We start from the raw sequence: 17,381 nt of genomic DNA on the forward strand, positions 1-17,381 counted from the left end.
AAGATAACACAATTCACCAAAAAATATATAAATTGGAAAAACCTAATATTAATGTAAAAATCTAAAGTCCTTAGTGTAACCAAGTCAGTTCATAGACGTCAATAGCACATTGTACAGAAATTACATATAAATGACACAAATGGTGTCAAGTTGGGAAAAGGGGAAGTACAACGGGATCTGGGGGACCTTGTTCATCAGTCAATGAAAGTAAGCATGCAGGTACAGCAGGCAGTGAAGAAAGCGAATGGCATGTTGGCCTTCATAACAAGAGGAGTTGAGTATAGGAGCAAAGAGGTCCTTCTGCAGTTGTATAGGGCCCCAATGAGACCACACCTGGAGTATTGTGTGCAGTCTTGGTCCCCTAATTTGAGGAAGGACATTCTTGCTATTGAGGGTGTGCAGCGTAGATTTACAAGGTTAATTCCCGGTATGGCGGGACTGTCATATGCTGAGAGAATGGAGCGGCTGGGCTTGTACACTATGGAGTTTAGAAGAATGAGAGGATATCTTATTGAAACATAAAAGATTATAAAGGGTTTGGAGACGCTAGAGGCAGGAAACATGTTCCCGATGTTGGGGGAGTCCAGAACCAGGGGCCACAGCTTAAGAAATTAGGGGTAAGCCATTTAGAATGGAGACGAGGAAACACATTTTCTCACAGAGAGTGGTGAGTCTGTGGAATTCTCTGCCTCAGTGGGCGGTGGAGGCCGGTTCCCTGGATACTTTCAAGAGCGAGTTAGATAGGGTTCTTGAAGATAGGGGATATGGGGAGAAGGCAGGAAAGGGATACTGTTTGGGGATGATCAGCCATGATCACAGTGAATGGTGGTGCTGGCTTGAAGGGCTGAATGGCCTACTCCTGCACCTATTGTCTATTGTCTAAAGTACACATAAATTACACATAAATTACACATAAATGACACAAATAAATTACACATAAATTACACATAAATTACACAGAAATCACACATAAATTTTCCATCACGTTTACAAGCCAGTGGAAAGAAAATGATGTTGAAAACATGAGACATTAGTGTAAACCACAATTAGGTGGCATCCTCAGTAGTGCCAGAGTTAGTCCATAGTGTTCTGTTGTTGAGGTGGGATTAGGGATGTGTGGGTGGGTTCAGGAACCTGGTGGTTGTGGGAAAGTATCTGTTGCTGAGCCTGGTGATGTGGGTGGTGAGGCTTGTGTACCTCCTGCCCAGCGGCAGCAGTGAGAAGGGGGGGCACCGTGATGAGAGATGCCGCCATCTTCAGGCAGCTCCTGGTGTCGATGCTTTGTATTTCCCCGGCCGTGCAGCGTTAATGCAAAACTCTTGATTCTCCTGGCTCATCACCATTGTGTCCACAGGCACAGGTTGCCCCAGAAACCCTTGCTGACCAAGTCCCATGCTCTGGAGAGGATCAGCATCCGAGGGTCCCGACCAAAGCTGCCTATCGTGCGTGCATGAGAGCGGACAAGATCGGAGTGCAGGCTTGTATTGATGGAAGAATGGAGAATGCTCTTTCCGTCAAACACATCCCACTGTACCGACTGATTGGCCGACACCAGCTGAATATCACCATTATCCCAGGTGAACGAACATTCATCTCCCTCCTTTAACAAATCGCCAACAAAAAGTCTTTGTTGTTACAGGTCGGCAGCACAGAGTCACAGAGTGATACAGCACAGAAACAGGCCCTTCGGCCCACCACGTCCATGCTGACCTTTATGTCCATCTACACTAATCGCACTTGCCTTCTTTGGTTTAGTTTAGTTTATTAGTGTCACGTGTAGCGAGGTACAGTGAAATGCTTTTGTTGCGTTCCATCCAGTCAGCGGGAAGACTGTACATGATTACAATCGAGCCGTCCGCAGTGTACAGATACAGGAGAAAGAGAACAAGATTTAGTGCAAAGATGTAACACAGAAGGTCAGATAAAGTCCAAGTTAATGATAGATGGGAGGTCAGGACCGCTCTCTAGATGGTGAGAGGACGGTTCAGTTGCCTGATAACAGCCGGGAAGAAACTGTCCCTGAATCTGGAGGTGTGTGTTTTCACACTTCTGTACCTCTTGCCCGATGGGAGAGGGGAGAAGAGGGAGTGACCGGGGATGAGACTGGTCCTTGATGATGCTGCTGGCCTTGCCGAGGCAGCGTGAGGTGTAGATGGAGTCAATGGAAGGGAGGTTGGTTTGTGTGATGGTCTGGGCTGCGTCCACAACTCTCTACAATACCAATGACCTTACACCAAGTCTCTATCTATGTGCCTCGTAAACATAGTGAATGTATCTGATTCCCCGGGCAGTGAGTTCCAGATTTCAACCACTCTCTGTGTGAAAAATCCTCGGCTTCCCTTTAAATCTCCTTCCTGGCACCTTCAACGTCAAGGTAATGGTAAAGTAGAGATCATGTCCTCCTTAGTTGGCCAATGTTGGTGTGGTAGTAGCTGACTCGAAGAACCTTACGGTAGAACCTTGTAGGTTAACGGGATTGGGACCAGTCTTTGCTAACAAGGGTCTGATGATCTTCATCTTGTCTCATCTTGCAGTCAGCTCAGGAGCAGACATTGAGAAGATTGTGCTGGAGATACAGGCTGGAGCCAAGTCTCTGACCAAGATGATAAAGCTTGAGGATAAGGAGATAAGAATGGAGCGAGGTCCATCTGTAATGAGCTCAGATAGACTGGGGAGGATTCTGATGAAGCAGGCTAAGGTACGTACTGATTCATCCACATGTTACACCACCTGACCACACCATCTTGTGCTGATGAGTAAATAGTGGCTGGGCTGGGTAAAGCCAGGACAGTTCACCCCTGGCAATGTTTACAATGAATCTCATGCTGTTGCAGAGAACATGGCCACTGTGTCTGTGCCGACCTGTGATCACCCCGTACACCAGCGCTATCCTCTACACACTGGGAACAGTTTTATAATCTTCACTGAAGCCTAATTAACCCACAAACCTGCACGTCTTTGGAGTGTGGGAGGAAACTGGGGAACGCGGAGAAAACCCACCCAGGTCACGGGGAGAGCGTGCAAACTCTGTACAGACAGCACCCGTAGTCAGGATTGAACCCGGGTCTCTGGCGCTGCCCACTCTACCAGCAGTGTCACAGTTATCTCCTAATGTGTGTGACCCTGTTGTGTTTCTCCTCCCAGGGTAACAGAACACTGGGTCGGTCCAGTTCCAGTTCCAGTTCCAGCAGATCCGGCCACCTGTCGGGCAACAGACACTTGCGGGCTGGCAGCATCATCAGTAGCAGCAGCAGCAGCAGCAGCAGCAGCAGCATCAGGAAGAGCAACAAACACAGCAAGGGGCAGACCCGCAGCATGCGACGCAGCGGCAAGGTCAATCTCCGTGGCAGCACCAGGCGCAGCGGCAGCCTCCGTCTCAGCAGCAGCAGCAGCAGCAGCAGCAGCCTCCCGTCGCAGCCTCCGTCGCAGCAGCAGCCTCCGTCGCAGCCTCCGTCGCAGCAGCAGCAAACCTCGCAGCAGCCTCCATCGCAGCCTCCGTCGCAGCCTCCGTCGCAGCAGCAGCAAACCTCGCAGCAGCCTCCATCGCAGCGGCAGCCGTGGGACCTCCAGCATGCACAGGAGTAGCCGCAGGGTCAGTAGCATGAGGCGATCCATGGTACCCACCTGCCCAACCCTGCCCACCCCACCAACCCTGCCCACCTCACACATGGTGAAGTGAGTGGATGTGGAGAGGATGTTTCCACTAGACCCCCCACCCTCACAACCCTGTCCCTACCCCCACCCTCACCCTGCCCCCCCCCCCCCCCCCCCCCTGCCCCCCCCCCCCTGGGTGACCCACCAGGACCACATCTCCACACGGTTCAGCTCTCAGTATCACGGACTCACCTCAACAACAACACCCTGCCACTAACCCCCAGACAAGGTCCCAGGTGATGTCCCCACAATAATGAGCCTGGACATAACAGTGATGGACACTGGGCAGCAGAAAGAGGAGGCTAATGCTTTTTATTCAAATATAATTTCCACAGAGTTCACGCCGTGACATCCTGGAACTTCGATTTAAGTCTGGACATGTCAGTCGGGTAAGTTGATCTTCCCCATGCCACCCCCCCTTCTCCCTCCCCCTCCCTCCTCCCCTCCATCAATCTGTGGAATTCTTTGACACAGACGGCTGTGGAGGCCAAGACATTGGGCATTTTTAAGGTGGAGATTGACAGATTGTTGATTAGTGCGGGGGTCAGGGGTTATGGGGAGAAGGCAGTAGAATGGGGTTTGGAGGGAGAGATAGATCAGCCATGATTGAATGATGGAGTAGACCTGATGGGCCGAATGGCCTAATCCTGTTATCACTGAAGATGATGAACTGACCCAGTGATGCAGCCTGGAATCAGATTAATTATTTATTGCGAAGGTGCCTTTATAAATATAAAAATGTGGCCATTTTGGGCCATTTGTCTTTACTTGAATGGATGTTGGGATTTAGAAGTAAATGGTGAAGGTGTCTGGTGGGCAGTGATGCAGTTTGCTGCAAATGTTCATTGTGTTGTCTGTGTGTGCTCAGTCCACAGCCAGCAGGCGGTCAATCCAAGTCAGCCGCTCGACATCTCAACGCTCCAGCTCTCGTCTCATCAGCAAACTCAGGCACTCGTCTGGAATCAAGTCTAGACGCAGCAGTCTCAGCTCATCCATCCTCCGCTCATCCACTCAGGTGGGTCTAGGCCACCGACTCCCCCTCCCTCAAAGGGTCAGGGTGGGGGCAGGATGGGGTCACGGTGGGGTCACGGTGGGGTCAGGGTGGGGTCACGGTGGGGTCAGAGCTGGGAGGGTCAGGGTGGGGTGTGCAGGGTGGGGTCAGGGTGGGGGGGGGGGGTCAGGGTGGGGGGGGGTCGGGGTGTGGTCAGGGGGGTCAGGGTGGGGAGTCAGGTCAGGGAGGGTCAGTGGGGGGGTCAGCCTGCCTCCATTGGGAAGGGGAACTGATACAGATGTTGCCACATGTTGATGCTCGTGTACAAGGGGTTGGTGAGACCACACTTGGAGATACTGTGTACAGTTGTGATCGACCAGCTACAGGGGGGATGTCATTATGTCGGAAAGGGTTCAGGAGAGATTGACCAGGATGTTACCTGGGCTTGTGGGCTTGAGGTATCAGGAGAGGCTGGGACTTTATTCTTTGGGGCGTAGGAGGCTGAGGGATGACCTTATTGAGGTGTACAAGGTCACGAGGGGTGTGGATACAGTGAACACTCTGTCTTTAACCCAGGGTAGAGGATTCTAAAACCAGAGGGCTCAGGCTTAAGATGAGAAGGGAGAGATTTAAGAGAGAGCTGAGGGGCAACATTTTCACCCACAGGGTGGTCCGTGTCTGGAACGAGCTGCCACAGGAAGCTGGAGAAGTGGATGCTATCATGACTTATAAAATACAACTGGACAGTTCTATGGATAGGAAGGGTTTAGAGGGCAATGGGCTTACAGGTACTAACCCAACATGCCAACTCAGTCAGCATGGACAAGGTGGGCTGAAGGGCCTGTTTGCACACTCTCTGACTCTGTGACTGTGCCACTGGGGATTGTCTTTGATATTGCAGCGTTACTTGGTGGGCAAAGCTGGAACTCCATTACTGGTCGTGCTTCTCCGGGTCAGACGTACAGATGGAACACAACAAGGTTATCAGCTGACGGGATACGGCAAGATTTCATCACGGATTCCCAGGATGCACGTACGCCTGGTGGACCTGGAGCCCAAGAACAACTGGAAGATCTGTGCTGATGCATTACTACCCCGATCCCACAAACTCTTGGTAAGGCTTTCCATTCCTTTATCTTTAGAGATACAGCACGGAAACAGGCCCTTCGGCCCACTGAGTCCGTGCCGACCAGTACACTAACGCCATCCTACACACACTCGCCACAATTCACAATTTCTTACAGAGGCCAATTTAATGTACCTACCTGTATGTCTTTGTAGTGTGGGAGGAAACCGGAGACCTGGAGAAAACCCACACAGGTCACAGGGAGAACGTACCATCCCCGTATAGACAGCACCCGTAGTCAGGATCGAACCCAGGTCTCTGGCGCTGTCAGGCAGCAACTCTACCGCTGCGCCACCGTGCCGCCACATGGGACTTTGAAAGGGTCGCTAGTGATTAGGAGAGAGGACTTCATCAGCTCAGGCATGGAGCAATGCAAGAGGAAGGGCAGGCTGGGACATTATTCCTTGGAGCGCAGGAGGATGAGCAGCAATCTGAGAGAGGTATATAAAATCTTGGGGCTTAGACAGGGTGAATGCAGTCTATTGTCAGGACTCGAGGGTCTGAGCTACAGGGAGAGGATGGGCAGGCTGGGACTTTGGTGCTTGGAGTACAGGCAGAGACTGGTGATCATACAGAGGTTTATATGATAGAAACATAGAAACATAGAAAGTAGGTGCGAGAGCAGACCACCAGGTCCATCGAGCCCGCACCGCCATTCGCTCATGGCTGAACACTAAACAGACACACTTACCCACAAACAGTAGACACAAGACACAGAACACAAGACACTACCCTCCCCTTTATACCGCTATCACCCCTCTCCACCCCAAGAACCTCGTGATCTCCTGGGGGAGGCAAAAAACCGGATAAAAACCCAGGTCCAATTCGGGAAAAAAATCCTGGAAATTCCTCTCCGACCCCAATCTAGGCGATCGACACTTGTCCAGGAGATCACTCAGGTCTTACTATACTAACCATACCTAGGTCCATATCCCTGCCCTCTCCCCGTAGCCCCTTATCCCCTTGGCAGCTAAAAAACCATCTATTTTAGTCTTAAATATATTTAAAGTTTCTGCTTCCACTGCTCCCTGGGGCAGTGAATTCCATAAATTAACCACCCTCTGGGTGAAGAAGTTCTTCCTCATCTCAGTTTTAAAAGAGCCCCCCCCCTTATTCTGCAACTATGTCCCCTAGTTCTAGTTTCCCCGATCATTGGGAACATCCTCGGTGCATCCACCCGATCAAGGCCCCTCACGGTCTTATATGTTTCAATGAGATCGCCTCTCATTCTTCTAAACTCCAAAGAGTAGAGTTCCAGCCTACTTAACCTTTCCTCATATGTCAATCCCCTCATTGCAGGAATTAATCTTGTAAACCTTCGCTGCACTGCCTCCAGGGCTAGTACATCCTTTCTTAAGTATGGACCCCAGAACTGTACACAGTATTCCAAATGTGGTCTCACTAATACTGTGTACAGCTGCAGCAAGACCTCCGTGTTTTTATACTCAATCCCCCTAGCAATAAAGGCCAAAACTCCATTGGCCTTCCTGATTGCTTGCTGCACCTGCATACTAACTTTCAGTGATTCATGTACTAATACCCCTAGATCCCTTTGCGTTGCATTACAACGCAGCTCCTCCTCATTTAGAAAATAACTTGCCCTATCATTTTTTTTTCCCAAAGTGAATGACTTCACATTTATTAGTATTAAATTTCATCTGCCAAGTTGTTGCCCACTCACCTAGCTTATCTATATCCTTTTGCAGACTCTTCCTATCCTCCTCATCCCCTACTTTTCCTCCCATTTTTGTATCGTCCGCAAAATTTTGATATATTACACTTGGTTCCCTCCTCCAAATCATTTATATAAATTGTGAACAACTGGGGTCCCAGCACCGACCCTTGCGGAACCCCGCTAGTTACCGGTTGCCATCCCGAGTATGAACCATTTATCCCCCCTCTCTGCTTCCTATTTGTTAGCCAATCCTCTACCCATGCTAATATATTACCCCCAATCCCATAATTTTTTATTTTTAGCAATAGTCTCTTATGTGGCACCTTGTCAAAAGCCTTTTGGAAGTCCAAGTATACCACATCCACCGGTTCCCCTTTATCCACCCGGGTTGTTACTTCCTCAAAGAATTCGAGCAGATTCGTTAAACAGGACTTCCCCATGATGATGGTCTATTACCCAGAGTAGGGCAATCGAGAACCAGAGGGTCTAGGTTTAAGATGAGAGGGGACAGATTTAATTGTAACCTAAGGGGCAACTTGTTTTACACAAATGGAACGAGCTGCTGGAGGAGGGATTTGAAGCAGGTCGTATTTAAAAGAATATTGGACTAAACTTGGATAATGGGACTAGCTGGGATGGGGCATCATTGATCGAGTTGGGCTGAAGGGCCTGTGACTGAAGTACAAGGGCATCGAGCTCACATTTAGACCTCATGGGAGATGGCTCAGAGAGAACTTCAGTTCTAAGGAGGAAACAGATAGATGACATCAGAAGAAAGCATCTGAAGAAAGGTCCCGACGCGAAATGTCACCTATCCATGTTCTCCACAGATGCTGCCTGACCCGCTGAGTTACTCCAGCACTCTGTGAAACGTCACCTATCCATGTTCCCCACAGATGCTGCCTGAACCGCTGAGTTACTCCAGCACTCTGTGAAACGTCACCTAGCCATGTTCTCCACAGATGCTGCCTGACCCGCTGAGTTACTCCAACACTCTGTGTGTTCAACACAAGATCCTGCCATCTGCCGTTGCTCGTGGTTCCATCTCCAGGTATCCGATGTTTCCAGGTGCCGAGCTTCGTGGTTTCATTGCAACTTCTTTTACTTTCTGCAGACGTTGGCAAGATGGGGTGAAAACTGTGAGAAATACCGCGTTGCAGTTACAGCCTCCACTGGTCAACTTGCAAGTCACCCAGCTACAAAGGTCAAGATGCAGTGGTCTAGAATCAACGAGAACTTGAAATATGGTGGCAGAATGTAAGTCCTTAGTCATGTCATTGCCTGAACTGGCCTGATATCATCACCTCTTTGTTATATATGCTCTATACTGAACACAAAGAATCATCACACACAGATTGGCTTCACACTTGATGAGTGTTTGACGGCACTGGGCCTGTACTCGCTGGAGTTTAGATGAGGGGCAACCTCATTGAAATGTACAGAATAGTGAAAGGCCTGGATAGAGTGGATGTGGAGAGGATGTTTCCACTAATGGGAGAGTCTAGAACCAGAGGGCACAGCCTCTGCATTAAAGGACATCTACGGGCGACCATTTGCTGATATTGGATGTGCCAACGAAGAATTACACTGTGACTTGTCACATGTTACAATAAAGTATTCAACTCTTTAGTCAGAGGGTGGTGAATCTGTGGGATACATTGCCACAGACGGATGTGGAGGACAAGTCAGTGGGCATTCTTAAAGCGGAGGTTGACAGGAAATTGATTAGTACGGGTGCCAAAGGTCACAGGGAGAAGGCAGGAGAATGGGTTTGAGAGGGAGAGATAGATCAGCCATGATTGAATGGTGGAGTAGACTTGATGGGCCGAATGGCCTAATTCTGCTCCTGTGTCTTAAGAACTTGTGGTCTTACTGCAACCATTTGCTCCTTGTCTCAGGGTTGGCGACTACCTCCCAGGACTGGCCTATTCACTGGGATTATCACAGAGCTACAAACGTAATCGTGACCGTCAGATTACTGTGCTGGTCGCACTAACCTCCCCACAAACCATCGACACAATAATCCGCTTGCCCAAGGTAACAAGCAACTTTATTTCTTTCTGTCCAAGTTTGGCTGGATCGACCATCTGGGCCCCAGTTACACCGTTGCTTCAGCTTCAGTCCAGTTTAATGTCACGTGTACCAAGTGAAAAGCGTTTTGTTGCGTGCTAACCGGGCAGCGGAAAGACAATACATGATTACAATGGAGCCAGAGGGTGAACAAACCGTTTTGCTTTGGTTACAGATGACAGCGTTCTATCAGGGTCTCCGTATCCCCACATCCCTGCCAGTCCATGCTGTCACCAAACGGATGCAGGAGGCCGGATTCCACAGCATCGCCGAACTCTCAGAGACCTTCCTCACAATGAACCAACGTTAGTATTCTTCAATGTTCTTGTCTCCAGATTCAATTCAATTCAACTTTAATGTCATCGCACAAATACAAGTATGAGTACAACGAAATGCAGTTTTGCGTCAGTCCGTAGTAGTTGTACATAAAGAAATAAAAAAAATAGAAAGAGAGAACATACAGAATAATCAAAAAATACAGAATAATTAAACAATGGGGACGGAGGGACCGGAGAAATCTATCGGCGGGGACTCCGAGTTCAGCAGTGTAATTGTATTGTTGTAGAAGCTGTTCCTCATCCTACTAGTACGTGACCTGAGGCTCCTGTACCACCTCCCTGAAGGGAGGAGGGCAAACAGTCCATGGTTGGGGTGTGTGTGGTCTTTGATGATCTTCCCAGCCCGTCTCAGACACCGTTTTCGGTGGAGGGCATCCATGGCAGGGAGCGGGGCACCGATGATGTGCTGCGCGGTTTTCACCACCCGTTGTAGTGCCTTCCTGTCCGCAGCAGTGCAGCTGCTGTACCATACCATGAAGCAGGTGGTCAGGATACTCTCTATGGTACAGCGGTAAAAGTTGGTCAGGATCCGGGGGGACAGGTGGGCTTTCTTCAGCCTCCTCAGGAAGTAAAGGCGCTGCTGCGCCTTTTTGATCAGCTTGGAGGTGTTGAGGGACCAGGACAAATCCTCCGAGATATGTACCCCGAGGAATTTATAGCTGGAGACGCGCTCCACCTCAGTCCCGTTTATATGGATGGGGGTATGACTGCCTCCTCTGGTCTGCCTGAAGATCTTGATTCCTCTTCTCTACCCATGTCCTATAACTGGGAATATCCACAGCAAACATCTTGTGTATTGTTTCAGGCTAGATATGTTCACCAACCAAGATGATCCGTGTTAAATTTGGATCAGTACCACTGATTGCTTCTCCCCATAGATGCTGCCTGTCCCGCTGAGTTACTCCAGCAGTTTGTAGTCTCGCCCTGATTCGTACGTTTGTACCTTCTCCCCATGACCGTGTGGCTTTCCCCTTTTTACTGAATCCAAACTAATCTACAAACCAGTACATCTTTGGAGTGTGGGAGGAAACCGGAGCACCCGGAGAAAACCCACGTGGTGATGGGGAGAAGGTACAAACTCCGTACAGACAGTCATTTGAAGTTCATACACATGTTGGCCTTGCCTGAGAGGTCAACATATAACCTTGTTGACTCTATGACTGTTCCAGTGGTGGAGCAGATGTGGGAGGTCAGAGGGAAATCTCCAACTCCTTCCTCCCTTCTAATGTGATGACCTTTAACTTTTCTTCAGGACAATGCGTTGCTGAAAACGATACAGTTTGGACATATGACGGGAACAGACTCAACCACAGTCTTTCCAACGATTGCTACTATGTCCTGACCCAAGACTGCTCCGATAGTCCCAAGTTTATGCTGTTGATGAAGCGTGCACAAACCGATAAGACGAAGAAGTCCATCAAACTGATTGTGTCCGTGAAAAACTTGTGAGTGTCTGCGGGTTTAATGTGCGCGGTGACCCTTCACAGTAAAGTTTCACAGACGGAGCCTTAGGTGAGAACATTGGTGACAACTCTACAAACATCCATTGGTGTTGAAGTCATCCATACAGAAACAGGCCCTTCGGCCCATCGAGTCCACACCATCCATCAACCACCCATTGTGCTATTCCTACATATTATTTTCCCTGCATTCTCATCATCTGCCCACAGATTCCACCTCCCACTCACACACTGGGGGCACATTTTACAGCAGCCCTTTAGCCCACCAACCCTGCAGGTCTGTGAGAGGTGGGAGGAAACCGGATCACCCGGGGGAAACCCACGTGGTCACAGGGAGGACGTGCAAACTCCACACACACAGTAGCAGCCAAGGTCAGGATAGAACCCGGGTCTCTGGTGCCGTGAGGCAGCAGCTCTACCCGCTGCACCACTGTTCTGCCCTGTTACTAATTCTTCACCTTACACCCCTAACTGTGATGGAGAAGTATTTATGCGTGTGGATGGACACAGTGCTGGGGTCACTCAGCAGGGCGGGCAGCATCTGTGGAGGGAGGGAATGGACAGGTGACATTCTGGGTCACACTGATGCAGGAGTCGGGAGGAAGCTGTTACATGAATGGAAACAGTGGAATGACGGCTGGATGGGGAGAAATTCTCCATCGGTGGTGTGTTGTTCAACACTTACTCTGATTCTACACCCGAAACGTCACCCATTCCTTCTCTCCAGAGATGCTGCCTGTCCCGCTGAGTTACTCCAGCTATTTGTGTCTAAGACAATGTGTTTGCTTTATAACAGGACCATTGAGGTAGTTCCTTCTTCAGACCGAATGATATTATTGGTGAATGGAAACAAACCGTCTGCAGGGCAACCGATTCTACCAGGTGAGTGGCCTTTCCCTTATTGAGGGGATGTGGTGAGACAGTCACACTTTAAATACCTCTTCAAACTGCAACAGCGCTGTTAACCTGCCTGAATTAGCGAGCAGGTAGGGACTGTAACCTTGTCATGGTGGAGAAGCTTGTGTGGTCCTGAGATCCTGAGAGTGATGCCGTCTGGAGCTATGCTCCTGGTAGGGCCACACATGGCGGTAAGGTCGAGGGGGAGGTCTCTGACAAAGAGCAATCCAACCAAGACCTCAACTTTAGATCAGTTTAACTTGGCATCATGTACAGCATGGACATTGTGGGCCGAAGGGCCTGTTCCTGTGCGGTACTGTTCTACATTCTATGTTCTTGCAGTAACTTCTGATCCTGGTATCATTGTAGAGCAGGGAAATCACTAACACAAGCGTTTCTTTGTCACAGATTTATCACAATGAGAAAATCAATATATTTTAATACAAAGCGAAATAGACCCAGTGCTAATAATCTGGACATGTCCATCTGGTCAGTCAGTGGACAATCTGTAGAACTCATGGAGAAGGCAGGTGAATGGGGTTTAGAGGGAGAGATAGATCAGCCATGATTGAATGGCAGAGTAGACTTGATGGGCCGAATGGCCTAATTCTGCTCCTATCACTCATGAACCTTTAGCAGGTGAGCTTATTACAATGTGTCAGTTCAAGGTGTCACAAGATGAAAGTATCTGTTGAACAAAAGACTGTCCTGTCTTCCAGCTGGTGTAGAAGTTGTACAAAACGTAACTGGAATAACTCTGAGGATCCCGTGTGTGAACATCGAGAAGTTGTACTTTGATGGAGAACGTGTCCAGGTAGCTCACCCTCACTAACAGATTGAAACTTTCAGCGGTAATTTTGTGGTTGCACTGTTCTGATGTATCTGCCTTTGTGTGAAGATTGTCGTGGACCAGATGATGAGCAAGACGTGTGGAATCTGTGGCCTTAACAACGGTGAGAAGAAAATGATGATGCCCAGCCGGGAGGTGGCCGAGGACCAGGACCGTCTCTTTGAGTCCTGGTTGTGTTCGGGAACGTCGTGCAAGGACGGTAAGAGGCTCCGCCTGGTTGTGTCATCGTTCCCCCCACCCCCGGCCTCTGCTCGGCTCCCTGACAAACCACACTCTGTTTGTCTTTCAGATTGCAAAGTAAGGCGGGACTTTGTGGAACTAGGAACTGTGGTGGAGTTTGAAGGACAGGCATCCAGATGCTATTCTGTAGAACCAGTACAACGGTGCCTGGCAGAATGTACACCCATGGAAACACGATCTCGCCGTGTCCGCTTCCACTGTTTGGCAGCCAGTGAGTTCACTTACTTCACATCCCATCCACAACCTTTATATACACCTGGTGTTGTGTAGAACATCCAGTCTCACTACCATGCTAGAGAATTCCAGTTACAGTCGTACCGTGAAAAATCTCAGCAACTGCTTCATCCCAGGGAAGTGGAATCAAGAACTAGAGGGAAATGGGTTTAAGATGAGAGGGAAAGATTGAATCACAACCTGAGGGACAACTTTAACATTCAGAGGGTGGTGGGTGTATGGAACAAGCAGCTGGAGGAGGTAGTTGAGGCAGGTACAATAACAACATTAGAAAGACACTTGGATGGGTATCAATGGTTGAAATGGTTTAATTATTATCACCTGTAGCAAGGTACAGTGAGATACATTGAAATACAGTGACAGCTGCATGAGTGGGAAGGTTTAGAGGGATCTGGGCCAGGGACAGGCAAATAATGATAGTTTAGATGGGTCAGCATGGACTAGTTGGACCGAAGGGTCTCTTCCATGCTGTATCTCTATACAACATTGAGGAAAATAGTCATACTTGAATTGAAGTGAATTAAATTGCAAGATACAGAATTACAAATGTCCCTCCAGCCCCCTGAGTCCACACCAGCCATCGAGCGCTTGTTCACACCAGTTCTATATCAATCCACTTACACATCCATTCCCGACGTACTAGCGCCAATTTACAGATAAGGACACAGTGTTGGAGTAACTCAGCGGGTCAGGCAGCATCTGTGGAGAACATGGATAGGTGACGTTTCACAGAGTGCTGGAGTAACTCAGCGGGTCAGGCAGCAGCTGTGGAGAACATGGATAGGTGACGTTTCACAGAGTGCTGGAGTAACTCAGCGGGTCAGGCAGCAGCTGTGGAGAACATGGATAGGTGACGTTTACCAGAGTGCTGGAGTAACCCAGCGGGTAAGGGAGCATCTGTGGAGAAAATGGATAGGTGACGTTTCACAGAGTGCTGGAGTAACTCAGCGGGTCAGGCAGCATCTGTGGAGAACATGGTTAGGTGACGTTTCACAGAGTGCTGGAGTAACTCAGCGGGTCAGGGAGCATCTGTGGAGAACATGGATAGATGACGTTTCGGGTGGGGATCCTTCTTCATACTGATTGTAGTGGGTGGGTACGAAAGCTGGGAGAGGGTCGGGCAGATAATGGGTGGACATCGCTGAAGGGAGGGGGGGGGGGGGGGGGGATTGTGAGACATTAGACGCCAGACATTAGAGACTGAAGGTGTGAAACAAAAGGACATTCTGCAATTTACGGATGAGTAGTAAACTACACACCTGCATGACCCTGGGATAAGGTCACGGGGAGAGCGTGCAAACTCCACACAGACAGCACGTGAGGTCAGGATGGAACCCGGCTCACTGGAGCTGCGAGGCAGCAGCTCGACCCGCTGCACCACCGTGCCGCCTAAATGTGTCAAGTTGTTGCTGGGAGTTGTGCAACTAATCAGGAGTTTGTTTCTCAACAGATTACACAGTGACTGACATGAGTCTCTTTAACAAGAAGTCAGTGGACATCAGTCGATCTGTCGACTCCCACACTGACTGCATGTGTCGCTGTTCCCAATGATCAAGATCAACGGCAACCTTCACACCTGCTGCATCAGCAACCTTGGAATATTACAATCATTTGCAAATTCTCACCATGTAAAAAAGTAAATTCAACATCTTGAATTGTTCTTTCAAAAACACTAATAAAGATTTTTACAGCATCCAAAAAACAGTTTGTGAATCGTTTGTGTAACAACGGTGGTTTTATGGAAGTCACGGCTTGTGGACTCACAGTTCACTCACTCACGGCTTGTGGACTCACAGTTCACTCACTCACGGCTTGTAGACTCACAGTTCACTCAGCCACGGCTTGTGAAATCATAATTCTCTCAGCCACGGCTTGAAGACTCACAGTTCACTCACTCACAGCTTGCGGACTCACTGTTCGGTCACTCACGGCTTGTTGACTCACTGTTCGTTCACTCACGGCTTGTGGACTCACTGTTCATTCACTCACGGCTTTTGGACTCACAGTTCACTCAGCCACGGCTTGTAGACTCACAGTTCACTCACTCACAGCTTGCGGACTCACAGTTCAGTTACTGACGGCTTGTGGACTCACATTTCACTCACTCACAGCTTGTGGACTCAAAGTTCACTCACTACCTCACGGCTTGTGGACTCACAGTTCACTCACTCGCGGCTTTTGGACTCACTGTTCGGTCACTCACGGCTTGTGGACTCACAGTGCACTCACTCACGGCTTGCGGACGCACAATCAACTCACTCACGGCTTGTGGACTCACATTTCACTCACTCGGGGTTTGTGTACAAAGTTCACTCAGCCACGGCTTGTGAAATCACAATTCACTCATCCTTGGCTTGCGGACTGACAGTTCACTCAGCCACAGCTTTTGGACTCACAGTTCACTCAGCCAGGGCTTGTGGACTCACAATTTACTCACCCACAGCTAGTGGACTCACAGTTCACTCACTCACGGCTTGTGGACTTACAGTTCACTGACTCACGGTTTGTGGACTTACAGTTCACTGACTCACGGTTTGTGGACTCACAGTTCACTGACTCACGGTTTGTGAACTCACAGTTTACTGACTCACGGTTTGTGAACTCACAGTTTACTCAGCCACAGCTTGTGAACTCACAGTTCCCTCAGCCACGGCTTGTGGACACACAGTTCACTCACTCACAGCTTGTGGACACAGTTCACTCACTCACTCACACCTTGTAGACTCACAGTTCACTCACTCACAGCTTGCGGACTCACAATTCACTCACTCGCGGCTTTTGGACTCATAGTTCAGTCACACGGCTTGTGGACTCATAGTTCAGTCACTCACGGCTTGTGGGCTCACAGTTCACTCAGCCACGGCTTGAGGACTCATAGTTCACTCAGCCACGGCTTGTGGACTCACAATTCACTCACTCACGTCTCCTGATTTGAGGAAGGACATTCTTGCTATTGAGGGAATGCAGCGTAGGTTCATCACGTTAATTCCCGGGATGGCAGGACTGACATATGATGAAAGAATGAGTTCACTGGGTTTGTATTTACGGGAATTTGGAAGGTTGAGAGGGGATCTTATAGAAGCAAATAAAATTCTTATGGGATTGGATAGGCTAGATGCAGGAAAGAATGTTCCCGATGTTGGGGGAGTCCAGAACCAGGGATCACAGTTTAAGAATAAGGGGTTGGCCATTTAGGACTGAGATGAGGAAAAACTATTTCACCCAGAGAGTTGTGAATCTGTGGAATTCTCTGCCATAGAAGACAGTGAAGGCCAATTCACTGGATGTTTTCAAGCCGTCAAAATCGTTAATATATATTGTAAATAACTGGGGTCCCAGCACTGAGCATTGCGGCACCCCACTAATCACTGCCTGCCATTCTGAAAAGGACCTGTTAATTCCTACTCTTTGCTTCCTGTCTGCCAACCAACCAGTTCTCTATCCATGTCAATACCCTACCCCCAATACCATGTGCTCTAATTTTGCACACTAATCTCTTGTGTGGGACCTTGTCAAAGGCTTTTTCAACATCCAGATACACCACATCCACTGGCTCTCCCTTATCCATTCAACTTAATACATTCTCAAAAAATACCAAAAGATTAGCCTAGCATGATTTCCCCTTCATAAATCCATGCTGACTTTGACCGATTCTGTCACTGCTTTCCAAATGCGCTGCTATAACATCTTTAATGTTCGACTCAAGCACCTTCCCCACTACCGATGTAAGGCAAACTGGTCTATAATAGTAAGATTAAACGAGAACTTACCAGTTTGAAGTTTGATCTTTATTTTATGAGGAGGAACGTTGAGGGAATACGTGAAAGAAGCCCGCTTACGACGCAT

The 17,381-nt window shown here is 48.9% G+C and overlaps 1 protein-coding gene across 1 annotated transcript; it reads left to right on the forward strand.

Moving 5' to 3' along the window:
- Positions 1-3,601: 3,601 nt before the first annotated feature.
- LOC129693561 (vitellogenin-A2-like) lies at positions 3,602-15,255 on the forward strand. Its single transcript, XM_055630357.1, has 13 exons — positions 3,602-3,616; positions 3,990-4,043; positions 4,523-4,669; positions 5,547-5,759; positions 8,561-8,703; positions 9,345-9,483; positions 9,692-9,821; positions 11,107-11,299; positions 12,111-12,196; positions 12,931-13,025; positions 13,110-13,260; positions 13,351-13,512; positions 14,986-15,255. The coding sequence occupies exons 1-13, from the start codon at positions 3,602-3,604 to the stop codon at positions 15,084-15,086; spliced, it is 1,629 nt and encodes a 542-aa protein (XP_055486332.1). The 3' UTR covers positions 15,087-15,255.
- The last annotated feature ends 2,126 nt before the right edge of the window (positions 15,256-17,381 follow it).

Source organism: Leucoraja erinacea, unplaced genomic scaffold (genome assembly GCF_028641065.1).
Source record: "Leucoraja erinacea ecotype New England unplaced genomic scaffold, Leri_hhj_1 Leri_347S, whole genome shotgun sequence".
In the NCBI taxonomy this organism is placed as follows: Eukaryota; Metazoa; Chordata; class Chondrichthyes; order Rajiformes; family Rajidae; genus Leucoraja; species Leucoraja erinaceus.